The sequence below is a fragment of the Lissotriton helveticus genome, chromosome 11 (assembly GCF_964261635.1).
Source record: "Lissotriton helveticus chromosome 11, aLisHel1.1, whole genome shotgun sequence".
Taxonomy (NCBI): domain Eukaryota; kingdom Metazoa; phylum Chordata; class Amphibia; order Caudata; family Salamandridae; genus Lissotriton; species Lissotriton helveticus.
Window position 1 is genome coordinate 729,627,656 of NC_136072.1, and position 20,288 is coordinate 729,647,943.

The 20,288-nt window shown below is 45.0% G+C and overlaps 1 protein-coding gene across 3 annotated transcripts in view; it reads right to left on the reverse strand.

Annotated features, from left to right (window-relative positions):
- Positions 1–20,288, reverse strand: part of EBF2 (EBF transcription factor 2) — a 215,674-nt gene that overhangs the window by 161,320 nt on the left and 34,066 nt on the right. For all 3 annotated transcript variants that reach the window (XM_078666609.1, XM_078666607.1, XM_078666608.1), the window contains exon 6: positions 17,027–17,095. In XM_078666609.1, the coding sequence (XP_078522735.1) occupies positions 17,027–17,095 (69 nt within the window). The remainder of the gene's footprint in view (positions 1–17,026; positions 17,096–20,288) is intronic.

A 20,288-nucleotide genomic window follows, 5' to 3' on the forward strand; every position in this document is an offset into this window, starting at 1 on the left:
TTACGCAAGTATGAAAATGCAGGATTTTTGGAAGTCACAGAAGCTCCTCCTTATGTAAGCAAGACATAGTTGTTCCAGAAGCATTAATAATTAAGTTAAATTCATGTTTTAATTTAAACAAACCACCCATTTGATCTTAAGCCTAGAAAAATCCTTATTATTGTTTTACAGTGTAAGACCCACCAACATTTACAAGTAGGTTATAAAATATAGATTAAAACATGCAATCCCTTTGGAAGTGAGCTCTGGTAGCTGCAGGTAGATAATCCAATTCTATTTATGGCTGTCACTGGCTATTTATAGTGTTCCGTCTAAATAAGGTTTTTTCTCTATGTCTTATGAAGAAATTAATTGTATGCTTAAGGTTTCTAATAATATATATATTTTTTTTTAAATCAAGACGCAAAAGTTGTGCGTGATAGTGAATTAAAATTATTGCCTCTGTTGGCTTTTGCAACAATCAGTTTTTGATAAACTTTTTTTTCTTTGTTTCTTTCTTGTCACTATTCTCTTTGTCTTCTCTTAACTTTTGTCTAGTTCTGTGTTTCTCTGGCTGTCTATCAGCTATGTCTCTTGTTCTCTATGTTTGTCTCTCTTATGCAAACTTTTCTTTCTCAGCCACTGCTTGCCTCTCATTCCCTCCTCTCTTTTTTTTGCATGCATTAGCTTTCCACCATCCACTTGATTTCAGATTCTGATTATTATGTCCTTCCGTCTCTCACTCTCGAGCTTTCATAATTGCGTTTCCACATGGTAGCCCTCTTTAACAATTTTACTCTTTCTCTTTTATTTAGTTCTCCCTCCATGTTTCACATTTCTGTATTTCATCCATATGTTGGGTACTTCTTTTTATTGGGTGCCTCTTTTGCTTTCTTCTTTTACTCTTTGGTCTCTCCCTCTACTTTTCAATTGTGCTCTTTCTTATTCTTTGTAGTTCACCTACATTACCCTTTCCTTGCCTTATTTCTCAATCTCCATTTATTATTCCAGATACCCCTTTCCTTACTTACTCCTGCTTCCCTGTATCTCTTGCCTTTCTCTTTTAATTTTCCCAAGTCGTCCTTAATCCCCAAGTCTTTACCAATCACTATTATTTACCCTTTTTCTAGCCACTCGCTTGTTCTCATTATCCATCCTCTTTCTCGCTCACTTTTTTCTATTTCTCCTACCCATTCTCTTACTCGCTTTTTCACCATATTTCACTCACTTTTCTCTCTTTCTGTCCCTGCACACCTTTCCCTGAGCTTTTACTTTTTTTCTCAACCGGATCCTACTACTCTCAACCTTTCTTCTCCACCATTTCTTTATGTCTGCTCCCGATCTTCTTCATTTCTTCTATAAGTTTATTGAAGATCCCCTAACCGTAAACTCGTCTTTAATATTTTTATCTTTTTTCCAATCTTTCACTTTCCCACAACCGCTTGCAGATTAGCCCAGAACAAAATACAGAGGCAGTTGGCAGTGGGAGGCGCAGCTTCTCCCAGGAGGCCCATGAAGACATAACAGGTTAAGCCTTCGTCCCTCTGAGGGTGTTATTATCCGTGCAGCGCGCACACCTACGGAGGGCACACCTGGGTACAGGCCCCCTCCTGCTCCTCTGTGGTTTGAGCTGCATTTATAATCAACGAAAACACGCACCTGACGCTAAGCCGTTCCCTTATGGAGCTTGATATTATATTTCATTTTTGAGCTTGTGAAGGAATACAGGCTTATGGAGTGGGGGTTATTTTGGTGTCTTGAGATATTGAGTGGGTGGTAGCTGGGAAGGCGGTTAATGTGGTTCTGGCAATGTGCTAGCCAGTGTGCAGAGTCAAACCGGGAAAGTGGGAGATGTCCTACCCGGACAGTGCCTAGAGAAGACAGGTAGGGCTGGGGCAGAGCCAGACAGTCACAGATAGAGCCGACTTATGTCAGGCACGAATTCATCACAGACCTGTGCCTCTGGAAGGTTCATAGTCAGCCATGCGCCCTGCTCGATTTTGTGATGGCCCTGAAAGGCCTGCGGGGCTGGGACAGGGTCAGTCACAAGTTAAGCTTCATTCGAACACTGCCAGGGCTCCATCAATCTTTCAGAGGCCCCAGCTGTGGAGAAATCTCTCCCCTTCCCTGTATGCCAGTCGGCCTTTGCCAGCGTCCAATGCTTTATCGCACCTTCTCGTAGGGAGAATCTGTCTTCATGTTAGGGATCAGCCCTGCGCTGCCCGGTCAATGTTAATCATTGGTTGTTTCAAGTACTTACACTTACTTCCATTGGTGTGGTCAAACAGTTAATTTCTCAAAGGAAGACTAATGCGCTTGGGGTGGAAGGTTGATGCATAAATCTATTCCAATAACCAGAAACTCGAACGTATTTTTGTGCCCAGTCTGTGCGCGCACTTTATCCTCTAAACCGAGGAGGTGGCTTTCCTATGTGGTCCTTTTATCGTGTGTGGATGGAGTAAGCAAGTGGGCCAGACCCTAGAAATAGACCTTTCAATAGGCAGACATTACCAGCCTTTTGATATCAGCACTTTCAATGTATTCAAAGAAAACTACCAGAACTTTTCAGCAGGTCTGCTCCACGGTTAATGTGACAGCTCTGTCACTACTGCGCAGACATGACATACCATTCATAGGTGTCTGCATATGTACTGCTCAGTTGTTTTTCATGTTTTAATGAGTAAACACCAGCACTTCTATGCTGGGCTACTATACTAGTGATGTGGCAATACCAGCACTTTTCAGTTGGGCTGGTACACTTCTAATGTGACAGTCAAGCACTTTCAAAGAGAGCTCGTATAATGTTATTTAGAGGGAGCTGGCACTTGTCAACAGCTCTGTTATACTTTTAATAGAGTGGTACCTGGAGCACTGTACAGGCCCGTAACACTTTCAATCATACAGTGCAGGCATTTTTAAGAAAACTGGCCCTACTTTAAATTTGGTGCTGCCTAACAATTTCAGCAGGTGAGACCATTTTAATTTGAGAAAACCTACATTTCTGAGCAGGCCTGTCTTATTTTAAATATGATGCTAATAACCCTTCTGAGCAGGTTGCACATAATGGTCTTTACACAATACTGGAGACCTTCTCACCATTCTTAACATTAGATCTGCATTATTTGAATATTGATCTTCAGTGGTAATATACACTTCTGCAGTGAAAAAACAAAACTGAAGGTCAGGTCTCAGTCAGTGAAGCAGTCAAAACAAGGACCACCAAGCAAATCCTACTATTCTCCGGTGTGCCAGGAAAAAGTGGAACTGAGACTGAAGATGTGCAGAAGTTGTTTGCACGTGCATGGTGTACTGTAATTGAAAACAAGCCTTGGCAAGGTCAACAGGCCAAAAGGCTTGCCTTTTTGACCTATTGGCTTTGCCAACGCTGTGTAGCATCAGCAAAAAGCAAATTAATAAAGGCATGACAGGATGCATGTGTGCATGCACATGTACATATTATGATGCTGTGGTGGCCTAGCGTGGTGACGTATGCTTGCATGTGTCTCCACACACGTGTGCGAACTCGGTAGGATGTGGCTGGCATTTTATTTACTATTCCAAAATAGCAGACACAACTTGGAACTGTAAATAAAAACATGAATTATACTTTGCACAAAAGCACTTGGTGATCCGGCAGCAAATGGAAGCTTCCGGGCTCTACAAAATAAAAAAAATTGCATTAGAACTGGAGGGGTGGGAGAGCAGATCAGTGGGTGTTAGGTGTGGGAAGTGAAGGCAGAGATGGGCAACGGAACTGTAGGAAGTAACGGATCAACTTTAGGTGGGGGCAGGAAATAAAAACAATAAAAATGTCTAAAAGCCAGGGGGGAGGGGGGATACAATGGATGAGCTAGGGTGCTGGGGTGGGGGGAATAACATGGAACACTCGGGTGGGGAAGATATGTGAGGGGGATGCAACCCACAAGGATGAGAGCAAGAACACGCGTGCACTCCCATGGAGTACTAAAAGATAAATAAAAAAGTAATTCCTGAAAATGATCAGTAGAAGGATACAAGTAACCCAATCAAAAGGATGGTAGAAAAGCTGTACTCCAGGGGAGGGAGGACATTGAATAAGTGGTAAGCCAACGAGAATGACAAGACTGCAAACCGATAGTCAGATATAGAAAACAATAGGAGTTCTCTAAGGTCACTGTAAGTTTTGGAATGGCTCACAATAGTACTTTAGGTTTAAATCATTTTTATTGAAGCAGCAAAAAGAAACAGAACATACAGTGCATATGAGCACAATAGTACTTTAGATAACAGACAGCTAAAAATCGACTAGACCTAAAAATGATTCAAAAACAGCACTGGTCCCCATCACTAGGTGGAGCTACTGCCATGACTTTTTAATAGGGGGCAGTCTTGTAGACTAGAATCAGAAGAGCTACTGGAAAGTAAAGTCAATTTCCGGTGTTTGTACCTTTCACCAGGAAGTAATGACACCTCTTGATTGCACTAGAGAATAGGGTCATAGTATGCATTCACAGTTGGCAGTTCTTAATCTATGTTCCTTTCCTTCCCACCTGGAGGAGGCCTCTGCAGGGAGGGGGTCACAAATCTGTAAGGCAGGCAGCAGTTAAAGCTCTCAGGGTCACTGCTTTCGAAGGTCAACGCATGTTTCAGACAAGTTCTCGTGCAGGCCCATCACTCAGATGGTGCTGATGGGCTAAAGGCGGAAGAAAATGACAGTGATATTTTTCGAAGTCGGACACAAAATGAGAGAACCAGATGTCTGGCAGGAATTCTGGGAAAAGCTAAAGATAAAGGAGGCTTTTTTTCCAGCAGAAAAAAACTTGTCTCCAAGGAACCCTTTGAGGCTCCCTGTCAGCAGGCAGTGCCGACACACCACCGTACATCATTTTATTTTCACTTCAGACAAAAAAAAGACAAAGTAAGGAAGATTTGTCAGAGACTAAACCCAGGCCCCCCTTTCCTGACACCCTCCCACACCCACCTTAGACATCAATGTTTTTGGGACATTTTGTTACTAGCAGGTGGGGGGCAGGCCCTCAAGGGTCAGCTATTCCGCATACAACCATGTTGGTTGTGGACAACACAAAAACAGCTTTATCAAACAATTCTGCAATGGACACCACAAAGTGAATTATCTGGGGGCCCTGACTGGACAAGTGTTCACACTTCTCAGCTCAGTAGTATTCATTTTGCAGCTCTCGGATTGATGAAAGGCTGAGTTGCTCCTGCTGGGAGTCAAACCTGTGGTTTGCAAGTTATACAAAATATCCACAGGAGAAAATCAGCTGTCCCTATGCCTCGTTAAAAAAAATGACTAAAAAAGGGTTCTACTGGGCAGCATAATGGACTAATATTGATGGTTCCATTACACAGAGATCAGTGTTCGCTTCAGAGGCAGGCCAGTTTAATGGTAGATTAGCAGATAGATGTCACTTCAGGCTCTGAAGTGACAGTAGAGGTTGACTAGAGTCACTCCCTTTCTAGACTGAAATCTAACGGCTCTCCATTTGAGGACTTGGAACAAAATATGTAATATATAACATTAAGCATTAAACACAGGTGGGCAACTGGAGTCTATAGATTCTCCAGCACTGTAAGACTCGCTCCATAGAAGTTCCTGGCGGTTGGGCTGATTGGTGTCCACACTAGTATTCAAGGGTGATTTGTGTAAGTTCTTCCTATCATAAAAAAATGGTTACGTTGATGATGTCATAATCAGAGAAAACAAATCCCCGTGGTGATGACCTTTTCCCACTATGTCAAGCAAGACACTTAACAAAGCTAAGCCCATGACAATAGTGACATTGGGAGGGATGGTGGGTTCAGCTTTCAGAACTCTGTGCTTTCATCCTTCCATCAGACTCTCTGCCCCCTTGTGGTTGAGCGCCCCTTGCCATGTTTATAGATGGTTTAGCCCACTCCTTTCCCTGCGGTTGATTGAATAAGACCGTTATTTAAAGTAAATGAGCTACTGAGATTGAAACAAATTGCCTTCAATGTATTCTTTTTTTTTAACTCGATTTATGCAGTTTTTGCCTCTTAAAAATTAGTCCTTCTATTCCTAAAACAGATTCCAATCTATAACTCATATCTTTTGTGAAGTGTGTTTTGAGCCTTCCACCCTTTCCAGAATGCACACTGTGAGTCCATTTCCCGTTAAGCCCCTCTGGAGCTGAAGAGTACCATAGAGAAGAATGAAACTAGGAGATCCGGAAACTTGCATGCTGGGAAGGAAGGTCAAGCAAAAAAGTCTGCATATGTTTTATAGATTAAAAAGAGCATCACTTTAAAATCAAATCAATTAGTCAATCAGCTGAAACTTAAATTTAATGAAACATAAAGGGCACTATAAACCTGTAATTTAACTGTAGGTAAACATTCTCATTTTCGGTATAAAGAATGCAGATTGGTTTGTGTGTCCACATCTTGCCAGAAAATACATTGTAAAAAGTTTTTCTAAATACATTAACTAAATTTGTACCATGCACTCTGTGATAAAAGCTCAGGGATTTCACATCACGCAATTTGCAGTCAACCAATGTAATAAGAGAGCACTACATGGAAAATGCCTCATAAATCCAAACACGAGGATTTATTTTGCAGCAATTTTTCTGTCACATACAAATATTATATCTAGCACGGCTCCAAAACCAGGCCTGTGTACAACTCTCTGCTGGGGACTATAAAATAGGGAGGCTCTAGTCACTTTCAGACAGCCATTTGTAGGCTGTGGAGAGCATATTGCAATGATCTACATGGGTGGTCACAGAGTGCTAGGGTGTACCTCAATTTAAATTTAAACAAGCACTAGCAAAGCCAATAGGTCTCACATTTAGTATCTATTAGCTTTGCCTATGGCTTTCGGCTTTGGTATGTAATTTTGGGACACTTTGCAGAATCATCAAATTAATAGATAAAAAAACATGGTGGCAGTCTCGTAATTCCAATAATGTGCGTGTGGATGCAAGCATCATTGGAATGTCAGACCCACCATTTGCTTTACTTTTTTATTTAAAGATCCAAGATAGAAGACTCAATTTGGATTAACATTTTCTTTTAAAAAGGACTGTGAGCATTGGGGAAGTGGAGGGTAATGGAGGAGGGGGGAGGGGGAAATAAATAAATAAATACATGTGGGCCGGGGGCAGCAGCACAAGAATGAGAGACCACCACAGAGGCACAGGCAAGAGAGAGCAGCAAGGGGAAGCACAAGGGGAAGCACAAGGATGAGAGAGCAGCACACAGCGGGAGGTAAGAGAGAATCACACAAGGGTAACAGGTGGAAAATACATACACTTGTGGAGTACTTAAACCTAAGAAATGAAGAAGGCTGCACGAAGAAAAGTGCATTAAGAGAGAGAGCAGTCGAGAGTAGGTGAGAGATAAGCATACAAGGAAGACTAGTAGAAAACACGTGCCATCTTGTGGCGTGCTTAATCAAAATGAATAAAAAGAAGTTCTCTATAAGTGAGCAGTGGAAGGATACAAGTAAAGAGAATACGCTCCAGGAGAGGGACAAACACAATATGGACAATGCAAGCCATTAAATTTAGAAGTAAGCAACTAAAAGAAACAATAAAGCCAACCAATGGTAAGCAATGGGCAGGCTTTAATCCCTCTGTAGGATCTTGGTAAGCTGACAGGTCTTTTGCAACCAGACAGCTTGTATTGTCTGGCTGGCTCCATCAAAAAACAGGATATGCTTACATGCGCATTGCACCGAGACATGCTGTTGCACAGTGAACATATGATATCAAAAAAGCATGCCGGTGCATTCTTATCTTTTCTCTAATTAATGTTACAAACGGAGCATGTAAGGTCTAGAAATGTACCCTTGTTATGTACTGTTGTAATTTCATTCTATTGCAAACATTCAAATATGGCTTTATTACATACTATTATTGGTCAAACGTGAGGATTATAATGTGTCCTTGTGCCTCAAGCTGTTATCACTGAATGTGTTACAGGACTAATGAGTAAATCATGTACAGTGATTGTGCCTGACATTGTGTTGCGATCATTGAATATTGTTGGGAACGAGTAAACAATACATACATCGAATCTGGGTGAGTATATTGCACTCTAATCACTGCATACTATTACTGGTTGTTTAGCACCATGCAGATTCTAAAACCAGACAAGGCAGAAGGCCCAGAACATGAGAGTGGAGGAAGTGAGGGAGTAAATTGTCAATTTTTCTAGTGCTACAAAAGAACAAAACACCCAACGCTGGCTGAATTTGGGAATCTAGAACGTAAAGCTTGCTGCTGTCATGCTGTTGACAACTGTTGATGAGGTCATATTTACATTGTGCTTGAGTCTAGCGCAGAAGTACATCAACTTGGTCTTGCCGCATGGTGTGACTGTATGATGCACACATGAGGTCTGCAATGGGTACCTGTGGACTGTGCTGCCATCGCTGCATCCTGTTATACATAAACAGAACATCTAGGGCCAGATGTATGGAAACAATTTCCCATAGACACAGAATGGGTGGAACTTTTTGATACATCTTGTCCCTGCATTGTGCTGTCAGCCCTTCAAACACTTACAGAATGGTGAGAGGACGATGTCTAGTAGGCGAGCCTGCGCATTGTACTGGCATCTAGGTATGCAGTCACAGATTAATAAACATGTGATATTCAGATCGCAAATGCATGCATCATACAATTAGCACTGCATGCTAAGCACTTATAAACCTAAGACACGTGTATTTAGCATGTGCTGCTATCTCTGCCTGCTGTTACAAGGTATGTGGTGTATCCAGACTGCGTGTATTTGCCCTAACTGTTATTTCACGTTGTATATTATTTTATACCGCTTTATGCTGCTGTGCTATGAAGATCTCTTATACCCAACCCCTAGTTTAGCTCGATCTGTTTAAAACCCAGTGAGAAGTAAAATACTAACTCATTATTATAATTTCTTGCACATTATCATAATTTGAAGAATTTTTTTATGGTAATTCATATGTTTATTTCTAGTATTGCTTGTGGAAATGCCTGTGTTATTATTCATATGGGTTCAGGTAATTAATATAACTGAGATTTATAATAGTAGCTTGGCAGGCTATTAGTTATTACAATTAATACTCATACAATTCTTCATGTGTCATAACAGTGTTCGATATTATCATAAATCCATTAACATCAATGCTATTATTATATGTGATCATTGCGATGATTAATAATCATATGGTGGTTAAATGTATGTAGATAGTAAGATTTAGTGGCATATCTGTATATAAATTAGATGAAAATAATATTATAATCTTATTACAAATGTTAATTGTCTGTTTTCTAATCATTAATATGGCACAGAAATATATGTTTAAGTAGGTCTAACAATCATATTTCATATTCTGCTGTGTGATATACATATATATATATATACAGTAATGTGTGTGTGCGCGCGCACACACACATATACAATCATTATATTAATTTATGTAATTTAATATGAATGTATTATAAGGTGGAGTGGAGGCTTTCACTGGTGCATGAGACCACTGAGCAAGGGTCTGAACACAGCACCTCCCATTGACTTGAAGTCCTAAATTGGAGCAGGTCATTTCAGCTATGTGCCACTCAATTTCATGTCACCCATGGCCCATTACTGTCAGTGCATCTGACAACCTCCTGAAGCCCAAACACTTAGACAGAGTCAGTCTTCATGACACCACAATGTCAACCGTGCCCACCATATCACCATACCGAGGCCAAAATAGGTCAGTCTTTGCGAAAGATTGGCCTCATTCATATTCCCCGGGCCCACTGCTGTCCGACTTGTCCAACAACCATAGATAAGTCTGTCTACATGCCTTCAAAGCATGACTTATGTATGTTGCAGTAGGAAACATTTAGGCACCTGACTGTGAGAAGGACATGTTCAGTAGTCTCATGAAAAAGTTGCTCCACCATTTGCACGGCACAGACATCTCAACTTTAATTAGCCAATGGCCAGTAAACTCTAACCCTGGGCGTAGTGGGCGTAGTGGGGCTTCGTGGAGCTACGTGAAGTGGGCGAGAAACTACGCCCACCTCCGCACTCCGCGTAGCCCCACTACGCACCGCAGGCCTCCCTCCCGCCCTCCCTAAATACTTTAAATTAAAAGTGGAAAAGAATTAAAAGGCACTTACCTTGCCCGCCGCTGCCCGCCGCTGCCCGCCGCGTCCCCGGGGCTCGCTATCTTCATGGCTTCCGTCTTGTGTATCTAATACGCATGCGCGGGCGACCGCGCATGCGCATTTCTCGTGAGAAATGCGCATGCGCGGCCGCTCGCGCATGCGCATTAGATACACAAGACGGAAGCCATGAAGATAGCGAGCCCCGGGGACGCGGCGGGCAGCGGCGGGCAAGGTAAGTGCCTTTTAATTCTTTTCCGCTTTTAATTTAAAGTATTTAGGGAGGGCGGGAGGGAGGCGGGTGGCGGCCAGCTACGCTCCGTCTGCGGAGCGTGCATAGTGCCGGATTCTACGCCTGCTACGCAAAATGCGTAGAAGCCGGCACTACGCACACTCCGTGCACGGAACGTAGCCGCCCGCCCAGGGTTAGTAAACTCTCCTTCTAATTGAGTCACAGTGATTGGCTCCTGACATGAGGGAATATCATAACATAAAACACACTTAGCGGTACCTCTTCCCAGTGAGGGGGCATTTGGAGGAGTATAAAAATCATGAACTTATTTTCAGAAAGATTTGCAGATTGCTACTCAGTAGAAAGAGATACATTTTCAGAAAGTGAGACTACAATGAAAACAAAAACAGAAGGCTGTATGGCATGTGTTAACTTACTTCATTTGAAATGAAAAATTTGCTCTAGTCAAAACAAATAAACTACTTTTCAGTATGCTCAGAAAAAAACTTTTAGTGTGTCATAGATGATTAATTACGTGTGTTTCTGTCAGTTACACAAGTTTTGCTGGTGCCAACAACTGCACATGTTTCACATGCTCTGCTTTGTTGTCTGGTTGTCACTGGGTGGTATTTTTTCCACCATTTTAGTTGTTGCCTAAGACATAGAATGTGGTGTATTTTAGAAGAGCTTTTGTTACCTTACAGTGGGCTTAGATCCCATCTGTTTCCTACCATTGCTTTCATTCATTTTCACTCTTATCTGCTTGCTTCTTGCTGATAGAATTTGTGGGATTTCGTTTTTACTGTGTGTGTCCCACTCCATGTGGCACTCTCTCTCGTTCTTTTTTCTCACCCCTCCATTTTTCTTTCCCATGCCCTGTGTTGCTTCCCTCCACAAATGCCCCCTAGTACTTCACTTCCCCACTCCTATTGTTTCCCCCTCCATGTTGCTTTACCCCTCTGTGCTGCCCTCCCCCTTGCTGCGCTCCTCTCACCCCACAGGTTGCTACATGCACCCCTCCTATTGCATCTCCCCCTCTGGTGTTACACACCACCCTGGTTGTATGCCATTCCCCTGTGTTGCAACCCTCCCATGCCTACTATACTTTTTGTTTACCAATCCAACTCAGATCAGCAAAAAAGAAAAAACACTTGCATCATTTTGTAGGTGCACGCATGCTTGGTGCACACGTTTACAAAATGACGCAGTCACCCACATATGGATTTTATTTATGTTTTTTAAACATGCTGCAGAGTATAGAGGGTGCACTACAGCATGGCTAGAACCATTGGCAAAGATGAATTGCTTGTTAACCTTGTACCGAACCGAGCATATCTACCAAGGTGTGAATTTGTCTTAGTCCGTGGAATATTTGCCACTGACTCTTACCCCACTAGTAAAGTTTCATGTCCCTGGTGGCAGTTTTTTTTGCTATGACCCACCCTCTTCAAATTCTCAACGCCACGTTTCATGCACAGTCCTTTTTGTCTTAAAAACACCTTGTCCTTGTACATTCCCATAACACCCACAGACTGTTCTCTGCCCTCTCTTGATATGGCCACTTTGCACCCCATGCGAAGACAATCTGAAGGCGCTGACAAAAAATGACTGCGCGAGCAATTCACAATGACATATGTATAAAGTAGCCCACTGAATAAGAAGCTTTTTCCTTTCACTTGTCAAAGGTGATCATCTCTTGGGAAACATAAGTGTTCAGGAGCAAAACATTAGCCCCCCCTGTCCCCCTCCCAAATAAAGCCACCAGCACGAGGGTTGTGATTGATTTAGATAAAATGTGTTCAGGCAGATGCAGTGACCTGGAAATGTGACAAGGCCACCCAACCTCGCCTGGACAGGGACCTATTAGACATCCATCTGGGGCAGCGGTGAGAGGACTGATGGGAAAGGGACCGAAGAGTCCGGGTATCCTCCGTTCTCGCCCGGCAAAGCTAAAGTATGCGCCACAGAGAAGTGGTTAAAGGCTGAAGAACACCAGCATGGGTGGCAGCTGCTATCTGAAAGCGGTAATCAATTGCTACTTTCCCCCTCTCCCACACACCCCAACCCATGAATTAAGCCTTGCGCGCAAGATGTTCCCCTTGCCATCCCAATTAACTAAACTTAAGCCGTGGCTTAACGGAAAGATAATCACGTAAGCAGGCATGATCTCACTAAGCCTTTTCGCCCCTCAATTTCCCCTCTCGCGAAGGCAGGCTTTAACTTCCTATCTCCGTGCGACATCACACCAACCAATATGGAGTGTGCGTCACTTTACGTGGCTTTATTTGCGTAATGCCGTATTGCATCAGATCACCTGCGATTACAGCCAATGAGTGATGCAACTCAAGGTTTCTCGCCCTCCATAATTATACAAAACTGGGAGGCAGCCAGAAAACAGCAAATGAAATTACTGTTGACTGTAACCATGTTTTTCGAAGGTACTGTTAAAACATTGGCAGAAACTCTTCGATCGAAAAATGCAAAGTCAAATACACACTGACAAGTGTAACTCGGCTGAATAAAACAACGTGGAAACGATTTTATTCAATTATTCTTATGTATAGGTTTAGGTATGCATTTATCATTTCCTATGCAGCTGGCTCACTGGCTGCATACGGCGGGACTCACATTTCAAGTAGCACAGTAAATAAATGCGCAAGCAAAATCATACTTTGCATAGAACTCCAAAAACACGTGGACAATATTTAAAACTTCAGCAAATGTTTTGCACCGCGGTTCGCGGGTCTCTCTCAATCAAGAAGAACTGAGCATCAATCAAAGACCAAACCAAGAAAGAACTCAGAGCGCACCAGTTCAACAAATACATAAGCAACTAAAATCGCAATCCACAGTGCGCACCTAAAACAATACAAACACTCAAATCGAGCTGCGGAATTGAACTGGGCATGAAAGAAGGATGCAATGTGCTAGCCAAGTAGCCTGATTCTAACTATTTAAAATGTGGGCAGCCTAGAAGAGGATCCCACAAGTGTGTACACTACTGATTGAACAAGGGATATACAGTGCATTTAATACAACTATTAGTGCATAAATACCAAAAACTAAATAACTGCACATGGTTATAAAAAAAAACATAGAACAACTAATATTGCATAACAATAAATAGTAAGACAAAAAGAAAGGTTTCATCAGTTCCAACCCTATTATAGTGGGTCGGTGCACACTCATGGCTGAACTGAGAGATTTTGTGGAACTTAAATGAGAGACTATTGTAAACAAAGACACAACTGAAACTGGGATAGGGTTAGTGTCTGACTTTTAGGTTTTTGCATTTGTGTTGGGTGGAGGAGGAAATGGGGAAATAAACAACAAGATTTTGTTGTTTTAACCCGTTCTGTGCTCCTGTCGGCCGTTGCACTCCCTCCCCGGTGCTGCGAACGACCGTTAGCCGACGCAGCCCCGCCCACCCTTTAGAACGCCCGCACCACAGCGGAATTGCCGCCGCAGTAAACGAGTTAAAGCTACATACTTTGATTAGGTGTATTTACTTTTATTATACGTTAAACCACTGATTACACATTTCGGCTTTTGTATGCGGTACAAAGATCTTCAAATTAGAAACACGTTTGTGCTGTAGCCAGTAAAGTGAGGGCTGTACTGGTGAATTGTGAACATAGTGGCCTATATTAGGAAGGGTATTTCCAAAGACCTCTATATGCATTGTGTGTCCTGCCCAATAGCTGGACCATGCAGTTTCCCACAGTCTTTCTGCCAGTTTCATGGAAATAGTCACAAAACAGTACATCCAGCTGGCAGGGTTGGGCCTCTGAGAGGGTGCTGCACTTGACAAATCCTAAGGGGCATGATCTACCTGGTGAGGGATGGGGAGCACGAGGCAAGAGGTGACAAAGTTACAGCAGCATTTTGTGGTATCAGGGTTAGATGTCAGAATATACTTACCAGGCAAAAACCAAAGAGGTTCTGCATGCATTGAGAGGGGAGTAAATCCTGGTGAATAATAGCTTTTACACATGAAATCAAGGATGAAGCCGAGAGCTGCAATCTATTCGACTCCCGCTCTGTTGTACAAGACTTTTGGAGGCCGTTCAAGAAGTAATATTAATGTGGCCTTTCTGTAGTGTTCCCACTGAGTTGTATTTTTTTAAAACGTTCACTCTGGAAGCTTGTTCCGATGTTCCCAGTGGCAGTAACAACTGGGGCTGTGTTATGTTTTTGAAGGATTGTTTGAGGGCTTGAAGCCAAGCTGTCTATCAAATTCCCACTGAGGCAATGGAACACAGGGCCAAAGAAGGTCTGTTCTTCCCCACTTCCTTCAGGAACTGTTCTGCCCTGGATGGAGAACTGGGCAGCACCAAGATGTAACTCTTGGTCACAGGGAACACCCCCCCCCCTCGCCCAGGTTGGTTACTCAAGCAAGAAAAACAGGTCTGGTGGGGGACGTGCCAGTGGGGAGTCTAAGATGGGTAAATAATGTAAACTTCTAGCATGTCATTACAAATGTTTGCAGGCACCAAAAAGATAATTCCCTCAAATTACCGCCTGTAAATGTCCGTAGAGTATTACTTTTTTGGCCCATGTGTGGCATTGGGATGAATGCTTTCTCGAAAATGAACTTTTTGTAAATATTGTTTCAGGATCATATGCTTGTAAATATTCACTTCCTGTGCCTCGGTGCTGAAACCTTGGTATTTCTTCAGGTCAGGCAGGATGCAGCGACGGATTGCACCAACTGGGCTCTCAGGGCCAATCAGTCTAACATAAAACTGTTATAGAGGTAAGCAGTGGAAGAAGATCTTGTGTAATGGAAAGGTTGTCGTGGGAGAAAGGTTGTGAGGGGACGCGTGATGATTTGTGAGGGATAAAGCAACACAGAAGCATCAGTGGATGAATTGAGCAAACCCCAGCTCAGTTGACTGAGGCAGCATTAAGTCTCTTTAGAACAGCCTGGTTTGCTGGCTCCCTGCTCATGGTAAAATTGAACACTTCGGCATAATAGTAGCCATGGTTTTTATTGGTGGAGAGCAAGGTATAGTATCCATAAACTTTGGCATGCAATTGGAAAGTGAGTCCGAAGGACTTGCTTATGCGAAAAGACATGAGAAGCATTGTGTGACATGACTTAGTCACTAGGACAATGAATGGTGGTTGGCTAGGAAGAACAATGGTCCATTGGATCTAAGAGAACTCTAACAAAAGTTACATGAGCAGTTTTGATAAAAATAATAATGTTTTCAAGTTCATCAACTTGTAACAGGTAATTTGCTGTTGAGTAACTTCTCCCATTGTTCAGTGTTCAGTTGTGGGGCACCTCTGGGTACGATCAGAAACTAGCTTCATTGGTCAAAGACACTTTCAACCTCCTGCAGAGGCCAAAGGCAAAGTCTGCTTCCTATTCTCAAAAGGCTATTGCAAACAAAGAGCTGAGTGGTCTATGGTGTGAAGTCTACCATTACGGTTTCTGAAGCAACATTGCAACCTCACACTGCGTCATTGTCAAGCGATATCGCCTCACAGACTTCCTGCAAACCCTACCTGGAGGAGGGACCTGTACAGCAGATGAAGAAAGGGAGCTCATGGATTCACTTCATTAAACAGATACTGTTGTGCAGGATATTCCATCATCATGTGATGGAGCAGTAGCTCCCTCCCTCATTGCTTCATCCTACGCCTTGCCAAGCTTCATGTGCCAAGCTGCCAGGCTCAGCCACAGAGGCTCTGCCCAGCAATGTGAATTTCCATACTGTAAAAGCATTGTAAGCACACCCTCAGGCGCTGTAAGAAGACGCATGCCACATCTGTCACAAAGGCTTCAGAAATGCGCTCATCATAGTCATATAGGCAGAGAGGGAATTTATTTCCCCGACAGGTTGGGGCCCAGCTCTTCTCCAGCCACAGCAGTCTTTAGGGAACATTTACTGATTCCTCTAGAACCAGACACCATCGCCAACTGAGTATCAACCTGGCATCCTAATGTTTTTTGCTAAAATGTGACATATTCTGCCTTTAAAGCGTTGGAGTAGCCAAGCATTACAGAAGGTCCCCACAGCATACGCCGGACGGCTTACTGGTCCTATTGCGTACCCGTATTGAAGCCTGCTATTCTTCGTACCAGTTTAATCTTGACCTTTAAAGTATTTCTCCAATATCTTCAGCGTGAATCCAATGTGTCAATTAATCACAGACCCACAAGAATTCCTGAGTAGAGATACTACTAATGTTTATTCCAAACTGACAATATCAGGGTGCCTCCCCTCTCCTTAGAATACTCTGTACAACACAGAGCCACAATGCCTTGCACAAAGACCTAACCAATGTTACTCGCCCCTTGATGAAAGTAAAAACAAGTACAATTAAATTTGATGATGGTAAGGGTTAAACTAGAGACCAAGATGGTACTATGTCTAAATAGAAGGCAGAACATGGAAGCCTGACTAGACCCTTTAATAATTATCTGCTATCAAATGTTGAGTTTCAACAGCGTGACTGCTTCTATTTTTATCCAGATTTCAATCAGTGTGCAATATTTGCTACTGCACGCTGATGATGGGCAAAGAAAAGTGCAATGAAAATTCACTACAGGTGTGACAAAGAAGTATGAAAATCAGCACACACTACCCGTGTGGGGGGACACTACCCCTATAGGGTATAAATTCGCATTAAAACCTTTTGCAGAAATGCACAGGAATTTTTTGTGATGCACATTTGAGGCACAAACTGTGCCTACTCCTACCTGTCAATGATCACCGGATCAGATGGTGTCTCATTCCTGTTGCCGCAACTTTTCTTTTCACAGCATCGACTAGACAAGGCAAAAAAGACATGAAGAACATATTTAGGCTTCCAATATCAATTAAGCCTTTAAAGCAAACATCAAGGGGACATTGGCCTTTCTAAACTTGCTCAGGCACCTCCACTTTCTTATCTCTTCTTCCTATCTCCTCTGCCTCTCAACTGATCTCCTGTCTTGCTTCTCTTTCTTATTCATTCTACCACCTATACCCGTTTTCTCAACCTTTAAACATTTCTTCTAGCTTGTTATAGCTTTTCGTTCTTTATTTTTCCACTCTCTATACCCTATTTTCAATATTTTCTCCTCTCTTCCCTCTCACCGATATCTTTTTTCTCATTTTTCTCTTCCCATCACTGAATCGGTCATTGGCTTTTGCTGTCTCGCCATTTCATCAATCCTTACCCTCTGTAAACTCTCTATCTGTTCCCCAGCTCCCTCTTTTTTCCACATCTCCTCTCTCCTCTCTTGAGCGTCTATACAATCAATCAATCAATCAATCAGGTCATTTGTAGAGCGCACTACTCACCCGTAGGGTCTCAAGGCGCTGGGAGGGGGGGGGGGGTGCCGCTACTGCTCGAACAGCCAGGTCTTGAGCTTCTTCCTGAAGGAGAGGTGGTCTTGGGTCAGGCGCAGATTGGTCGGGAGTGAGTTCCAGGTCTTGGCGGCCAGGTAGGAGAAGGATCTTCCTCCTGTTGTCGCTCTTCGGATGCGGGGGACGGCGGCGAGGGCGTGGTTGGTTGATCTGAGGAGGCGCTTGGGAGTGTAGAAGTTGATCCGGTTGTTGAGGTAGCTCGGGCCTTGGTCGTGTAGGGCTTTGTGCGCGTGGGTGAGGAGCCGGAAGGTGATTCTCTTGTTGACCGGGAGCCAGTGCAGATCTCTCAGGTGTCCGGAGATGTGGCTGCGTCGGGGGATGTCGAGGATGAGTCTCGCCGAGGCGTTCTGGATCCGCTGGAGTCTCTTCTGGAGTTTGGCAGTAGTTCCGGCGTAGAGGGCGTTGCCGTAGTCCAGTCGGCTGGTGACGAGGGCTTGGGTGACCGTCTTCCTCGTCTCGGTGGGGATCCACCGGAAGATCTTACGTAGCATGCGCAGGATGTTGAAGCATGACGAGGAGACGGCGTTGACTTGCCTGGTCATGGAGAGGGAGGAGTCCAGGATGAAGCCCAGGTTGCGTGCGTGGTCCGTCGGTTCGGGTGCGGTGCCCAGGGCGGGGGGCCACCAGGAGTCGTCCCAGGCGGAGGGCGTGGAGCCCAGGATGAGTACCTCCGTCTTGTCTGAGTTCAGTTTCAGGCGGCTGGTCGTCATCCATTCGGCTACGTCTCTCATCCCTTCGTGCAGGTTGGCTCTGGCGGTGGCGGGGTCGTTGGTCAGGGAGAGGATCAGCTGGGTGTCGTCGGCGTAGGAGATGATGTTCAGGTTGTGTTGGCGTGCGATGGCCGCGAGGGGGCTCATGTAGACGTTGAAGAGGGTTGGGCTCAGCGAGGATCCTTGGGGTACGCCGCAGATGACTTTGGTGGCCTCCGACTTGTACGGTGGTAGGCGGACTCTTTGTGTTCTTCCGTCGAGGAAGGAGGTGATCCATTCCAGTGCCTTCTCCTGGATTCCGATGTTGCTGAGGCGCTGTACTAGGGTGCGGTGGCAGACAGTGTCGAAAGCCGCGGAGAGGTCCAGGAGGATGAGGGCCGCTGTTTCTCCGTTGTCCATCAGAGTTCGAAGGTCGTCGGTGGCGGCGATGAGGGCGGTCTCGGTGCTGTGGTTCGCTCGGAAGCCGGACTGTGAGGGGTCGAGGGATCCATTCGTCTCGAGGAAGGCGGCCAGCTGTTTGTTGACGGTCTTCTCGATGACTTTGGCCGGGAACGGGAGGAGCGAGATGGGACGGTAGTTCTTGAGGTCGGTGGGGTCTGCTGTGGGTTTCTTGAGGAGAGCGCTGAGTTCGGCGTGCTTCCAGCTCTCAGGGAAGGTGGCGGAGTCGAAGGAGGTGTTGATGATGTCCCGCAGGTGGGGTGCGAGGACAGCGTCGGCCTTGTTGAAGACGTGGTGAGGGCAGGGGTCAGTCGGAGATCCGGAATGGATGGAGTTCATGGTGCGGATGGTGTCTTCGGTGCTGATCGGGGTCCAGGTGCGGAGGGTGGTGGATGGTGGCGTCGTAGCGGTTGTGGCTTGCGTTGGTTGGTTGTTGAAGCTGTTGTGTATGTCCGTGATCTTGTTGTGGAAGTAGGACGCGAGGGAGTTGCAGAGGTCTTGCGACGGTGTGATGTCGTTGTTTCCGGCGTTGGGGTTGGAGAGCTCTTTCACGATGTTGAAGAGTTCCTTGCAGTTGTGTGCGTTGTTGTCCAGCCGGTCCTTGTATGCATTTTTCTTGGTGGCGCGGATCAGTTGGTGGTGTTTCCGGGTGGCGAGCTTGAGGGTGGTCATGTTGTCCGTCGTTGGTTCCCTTCTCCAGGCTTTCTCGAGGGCTCGACAGTTCTTCTTGGAGCACTTGAGTTCGTCGGTGAACCATGGTGTTTTTCTGCTGCAGGGTCTGCTGGGCGGGGTCCTTAGAGGGGCGAGTTCGTCCGCGCAGTTGCTGATCCACTTCGTGAGGTTGTCGGCGGCCTGGCTGGGGTTCGCTGAGTTGGCGGGAGGGTGCTGGCTCAGGGAGGCGGTGAGCTGGTCGGCTGTGATCTTGTTCCAGCTTCTTCGAGCAACCTGTTGCTGGAGGTGGTGGATCGTCGTTCTTCTGAAGGTGAAGTGGACGCAGCTGTGGTCCGTCCAGTGGAGTCCTGCTGCGTGGCTGAAGGTGACGTCTTTGCTGGATGAGAAGACGGCGTCGAGTGTGTGTCCGGCGAGGTGGGTGGGGGTGGTCACCAGTTGCTTGAGTCCGAGGTTGTCGAGGTTGTCGAGCAGGGTGGTGGTGTTGCGGTCGTTGTTGTTCTCCAGGTGGAAGTTGAGGTCCCCCAGGAGGATGTAGTCGGCGGAGGGGAGAGCGTGCGGGCTGACGAAGTCGGCGATGTCCTCGCTGAATCGTGTGCGCGGTCCCGGGGGTCGGTAGATCAGGGTGCCTCTGAGGGTGGTCTTCGGGTTGGTGTGGATCTGGAAGTGCAGGTGTTCCGCGGTGGTGAGGGTGTCGTCGGTGTTGGTCGTGATGCGGATGGTGTCTCTGTGGATGATGGCGATGCCTCCTCCGGTCTGGTTGTCGCGGTCCCTCCGGGTGATCTTGTAGCCC